At 43.3% G+C, this 6,000-nt stretch overlaps 1 protein-coding gene across 5 annotated transcripts in view; it reads right to left on the minus strand.

Moving 5' to 3' along the window:
* Positions 1 to 6,000, minus strand: part of LOC138854438 (neuronal acetylcholine receptor subunit alpha-4-like) — a 467,533-nt gene that overhangs the window by 80,992 nt on the left and 380,541 nt on the right. For all 5 annotated transcript variants that reach the window (XM_070097734.1, XM_070097735.1, XM_070097736.1 and 2 more), the window contains 2 exons: positions 3,994 to 4,210; positions 3,085 to 3,280 (listed from right to left, as the gene is read on the minus strand). In XM_070097734.1, the coding sequence (XP_069953835.1) occupies positions 3,085 to 3,280; positions 3,994 to 4,210 (413 nt within the window). The remainder of the gene's footprint in view (positions 1 to 3,084; positions 3,281 to 3,993; positions 4,211 to 6,000) is intronic.

Consider the following 6,000-nt stretch of genomic DNA (forward strand, 5'->3'; position numbering starts at 1 on the left):
CCACAGATCAACTGAACCACAGATCAACTGAACCACAGATCAACTGAACCACAGATCAACTGAACCACAGATCAACTGAACCACAGATCAACTGAACCACAGATCAACTGAACCACAGATCAACTGAACCACAGAGCAACTGAACCACAGATCAACTGAACCACAGTTCAACTGAACCACAGATCAACTGAACCACAGATCAACTGAACCACAGATCAACTGAACCACAGATCAACTGAACCACAGATCAACTGAACCACAGATCAACTGAACCACAGATCAACTGAACCACAGATCAACTGAACCACAGATCAACTGAACCACAGATCAACTGAACCACAGTTCAGTGAACCACAGATCAACTGAACCACAGATCAACTGAACCACAGATCAACTGAACCACAGATCAACTGAACCACAGATCAACTGAACCACAGATCAACTGAACCACAGATCAACTGAACCACAGATCAACTGAACCACAGATCAACTGAACCACAGATCAACTGAACCACAGATCAACTGAACCACAGATCAACTGAACCACAGAGCAACTGAACCACAGATCAACTGAACCACAGTTCAACTGAACCACAGATCAACTGAACCACAGATCAACTGAACCACAGATCAACTGAACCACAGATCAACTGAACCACAGATCAACTGAACCACAGATCAACTGAACCACAGATCAACTGAACCACAGATCAACTGAACCACAGATCAACTGAACCACAGATCAACTGAACCACAGTTCAGTGAACCACAGATCAACTGAACCACAGATCAACTGAACCACAGATCAACTGAACCACAGATCAACTGAACCACAGTTCAGTGAACCACAGATCAACTGAACCACAGATCAACTGAACCACAGATCAACTGAACCACAGATCAACTGAACCACAGATCAACTGAACCACAGATCAACTGAACCACAGTTCAGTGAACCACAGATCAACTGAACCACAGATCAACTGAACCACAGATCAACTGAACCACAGATCAACTGAACCACAGTTCAGTGAACCACAGATCAACTGAACCACAGATCAACTGAACCACAGATCAACTGAACCACAGATCAACTGAACCACAGTTCAGTGAACCACAGATCAACTGAACCACAGATCAACTGAACCACAGATCAACTGAACCACAGATCAACTGAACCACAGTACACTGAACCACAGATCAACTGAACCACAGTACACTGAACCACAGATCAACTGAACCACAGTACACTGAACCACAGATCAACTGAACCACAGTACACTGAACCACAGATCAACTGAACCACAGATCAACTGAACCACAGATCAACTGAACCACAGATCAACTGAACCACAGATCAACTGAACCACAGATCAACTGAACCACAGATCAACTGAACCACAGTTCAGTGAACTATGCTTCACAATCTTTCATTCTTGTTTTTCAGTCTTTTCATCGAGAGAATTTGTCAACTTTGTTCCTTTTTCACTGGAACTTTAAGATTTAAGTTTTCATTGTAACTTTTCACTGTAACTTTTCATTATAGCTCTTCATTGTAATTTTTCACTAACTTTTCATTAACTTTTTCACTATAACTTTTCATTAATATTTCACTGTAAGTTTTCACTATAACTTTTCATTAATATTTCACTGTAAATTTTCACTATAACTTTTCATTAATATTTCACTGTAAATTTTCACTATAACTTTTCATTGTAGGTTTTGAATATAATTTTTCATGTTAATTTTCCCAGGTTGGTGACGACTGTTTATTACTTTTTCAACGTTGCTTATTGTACGGGTTTCAAGGCTTTTGTATGTTTGATGTGGAGGGCTCTTGATCCAAACAGTTGGAGCTCCAGTCCCTTTGCATCATTTCTGGTTACCTCTCACCTCTATCCTCAGGCATTGCATAATCCTACTGGTTTATCGCGTTCTAGTTAATGTAGTAGTAGTAATAGTAGTAGTGGTGATATTTAATAATAATAATTTTGGAGTGGACTTATCAGTAGACGAGTCTATTAAAAACAAGGTGAAAAAAGAGGTGAATCATAAAATTGATGAGGAGAAAAATGTAAGCAGTGCACTGAGGAGTCAGTGGAGACAAAAAATGTTATATGTGGAAGCAAAGAGGGTAATGTATTTAGTTGCACCAATGCTCTTATATGGGTGTGAAGCATGGGTTGTGAATGTTGCAGCGAGGAGGCAGTGGAGATGTCGTGTCTGAGGGCAATGTGTGGTGTGAAAATTATGCAGAGAATCCGTAGCCTGGAGATTATAAGAAGGTGCAGAGTTAAATTATTATCCAGAGGGCTGAAGAGGGGTTGTTGAGCTGGTTTGAATATTTAGAGAGGATGGAGCAAAATACGATGACTTGGAGGGTGTATGAATCTGCAGTGGAGGGAAAGTGGGGTAGGAGTCGTCCTAGGAAAGGTTGGAGGAAGGAGCTAAAGGACGTTTGGAATAGGAGCGAGTGGAGGTAATTAGTTGTTATGATTTTATGTGCTGTTGGAGTGTGAGCAAGGTAACACTTATGAAGGGATTCAGGAAAGCTAGTTAGCTAGGCTTGAATCCTGGAGGTAGTATGTACAGTGTCTGCACTCTGAATGAGGGGTGGGGATATATGCAGTTTGGAGAGGCATCCGAATTGTAGTATCGGTGCACCTCTGGCAAGACAGTGATAATGTGAATGATGGTGAAAGTGTTTCTTCTTTTTTGGGTCACCCTGCCTCGGTGGGAGACGGCCAGTGTGTTAAATAATAATTAAATGATAATAATAATGATGATATTAATATTAATAATAATAATGGAGAAGGAACAGCAGAAGCAGTAGGAAAAGCAGAGTAGAAATACCAGCAGAAGTAGTAGGAGAACCAAAAGAAGGAACCTGGAATAAAAGCAATAAAAACAGCAGAAGCAGCTTAGGAAATAGCAGTAGGATTAGCAGCAGAAGCAGTAGAATCAGTAGCAAGAACAAAAACAAAAGCAGTAGGATCAGCTTAAAGAATAACAGTAGTAACAGCAAAGGCTGCAATGAAAGCAGCAACAGCAGGAGCAATGACGCAACAGCAGCAGGCGACTAACCGACAGCAGGTAGCTTGACGGTCCAGGCGTAAGCAGGAGCGTTCCTAGTGACCAGTATTGAGACTCGGATAGTAACATAAGGTTCAGGGCAGCACTCGTAGCGCTGCACATCCCTGGTCATGTTGGCCTCCACCAGCTCCCATGACCCTCGCGTCAGGTTCCTCCCACTCTCCGTCACCAACACTGGTATGTCGATCTGAAATACAACACTCACGTTAATGTAGGTGCCACGACGGTACCTGAGTTTTAATGCAGGGAGGAGGATGTTTAAGTCTTAATGCAGGGAGGAGGATGTTTAAGTCTTAATGCAAGGAAGACGGTGCCTAAGCCTTACTCTAGTGGAGGGAAGATAGTGCCTGAGTCTTACTATATTGGAGGGAGGATGGTGTTTGAATCTTATTGTAATGGAGGGATGATGATGTTTGAATCGTACTCTAGTGGAGGGAAGATAGTGTTCGAATCTTACCCTGGTGGAGAGAGGAGGGTGTTTGAATCTTGCTCTAGTGGACAGAGAAGGGTGTTTGAATCTTATTCTAGTGGAGAGAAGAGGGTGTCTGACTCCTACTCTAGTGGAGAGAGGAGGGTGTTTGAATCTTACTCTAGTGGAGAGAGGAGGGTGTTTGAATCTTAGTCTAGTGGAGAGAGGAGGGTGTTTGAATCTTAGTCTAGTGGAATGAGAAGGGTGTTTGAATCTTACTCTAGTGGAGAGAGGAGGGTGTTTGAATCTTACTCTAGTGGAGAGAGGAGGGTGTTTGACTCCTACTCTAGTGGAGAGAGGAGGGTGTTTGACTCTTACTCTAGTGGAGAGAGGAGGGTGCCTAAATCTTACTTTATAAGTAGAGGGAGCTAAACTCCGCTAATATCTTCCCCATTTTATCCCCCACAATCTCCCCTAAGCACTCATCTCACCTCTGGCTTGTCGTCCATGATCTGAGGGTCGATAGCGAAGCCGTCATGTACCCAGGAGCCGATAATGAGGGTACAGTTGTGACTGTCGTGCGGCCAGTAAGTCAGGTCCATCACACAGGAGAACTGCAGTCTCATGGGCGGCACGAACAACACTCTTCCGTTGTTGAAGACGATCAGCAGTGTGTCCGAGAATGAGGGAGGTTCACCAACCTTTGCGCTGAGGAACAACATCGACAACGTTTAATTTCTTAGGCAAAGGGACATAGATTTAGATTTTTGCCACCAAAGTGGCTAGTTTGTTGTGCAGCCCATAACCATCCTGTGGACGTTAGTGGCTAGTTTATTGTGGACCCCATAACCATCCTGTGGACGTTAGTGGCTAGTTTATTGTGGACCCAATAACCATCCTGTGGACGTTAGTGGCTAGTTTATTGTGGACCCCATAACCATCCTGTGGACGTTAGTGGCTAGTTTATTGTGGACCCCATAACCATCCTGTGGACGGTAGTGGCTAGTTTATTGTGGACCCCCATAACCATCCTGTGGACGGTAGTGACTAGTTTATTGTGGACCCCATAACCATCCTGTGGACGGTAGTGGCTAGTTTATTGTGGACCCCATAATCATCCTGTGGACGGTAGTGGCTAGTTTATTGGGGACCCCATAACCATCCTGTGGACGGTAGTGGCTAGTTTATTGTGGACCCCATAACCATCCTGTGGACGGTAGTGGCTAGTTTATTGTGGACCCCCATAACCATCCTGTGGACGTTAGTGGCTAGTTTATTGTGGACCCCATAACCATCCTGTGGACGTTAGTGGCTAGTTTATTGTGGACCCCATAACCATCCTGTGGACGTTAGTGGCTAGTTTATTGTGGACCCCATAACCATCCTGTGGACGTTAGTGGCTAGTTTATTGTGGGCCCCATAACCATCCTGTGGACGTTAGTGGCTAGTTTATTGTGGACCCCATAACCATCCTGTGGACGGTAGTGGCTAGTTTATTGTGGACCCCATAACCATCCTGTGGACGGTAGTGGCTAGTTTATTGTGGACCCCATAACCATCCTGTGGACGGTAGTGGCTAGTTTATTGTGGACCCCATAACCATCCTGTGGACGGTAGCGGCTAGTTTATTGTGGACCCCATAACCATCCTGTGGACGGTAGCGGCTAGTTTATTGTGGACCCCATAACCATCCTGTAGACGTTAGTGGCTAGTTTGTTGTGAACCCCATAACCATCCTGTGGACATTAGTGGCTAGTTTATTGTGAACCCCATAACCATCCTGTAGACGTTAGTGGCTAGTTTGTTGTGAACCCCATAACCATCCTGTGGACGGTAGCGGCTAGTTTATTGTGGACCCCATAACCATCCTGTGGACATTAGTGGCTAGTTTTTTGTGAACTTCTATTTGTAGTTAAATCAACTAGTTTAGCATAACTTTTGTAAATCACTGAGCACAAGCTATGAGCTAACCTTGCTTAACTTCACTGGTTAATAACAGTGGCTAAACTCACCCCATATCCATCCTGTGGACGGTAGCACAAGAGCAGATGGATACACAAAAGGCCTAGGAACTAGGCCCCAAAAGGGTTAACAGAAATACATCTGTATTTATATCTACAGTTCACTTATCTGTTACAAGCAAATTTAGAAAATTTGCTTAATGTATCTGGCGTCTTATTATCTTTAAGATATCTTGACATGTCACATAGGTTATGTGACATAAATGGAACTAATGTGACATTTTATTGTGGCAACGTTTCGCTCTCCAGGAGCTTTGTCAAGCCGTTGCCACAATGATATGACATAGTTCTTCATCTGTATTCATTTACCTGATATTTTGTGGGTAACTCTATCGTTATTACTAACGTTTAATTTGCGTTGAGAAGTATAAAACAGGTAAAGTCATTAAAATATCTCCCAGTATTAGAAATTCATCTCGTTTTTGTTCGGTCTCGTCTGAGAACTGGAGACCGGACTAAAGCGAAATCTTCGATAAA

This window comes from Cherax quadricarinatus, chromosome 59, assembly GCF_038502225.1.
Source record: "Cherax quadricarinatus isolate ZL_2023a chromosome 59, ASM3850222v1, whole genome shotgun sequence".
Taxonomy (NCBI): Eukaryota; Metazoa; Arthropoda; class Malacostraca; order Decapoda; family Parastacidae; genus Cherax; species Cherax quadricarinatus.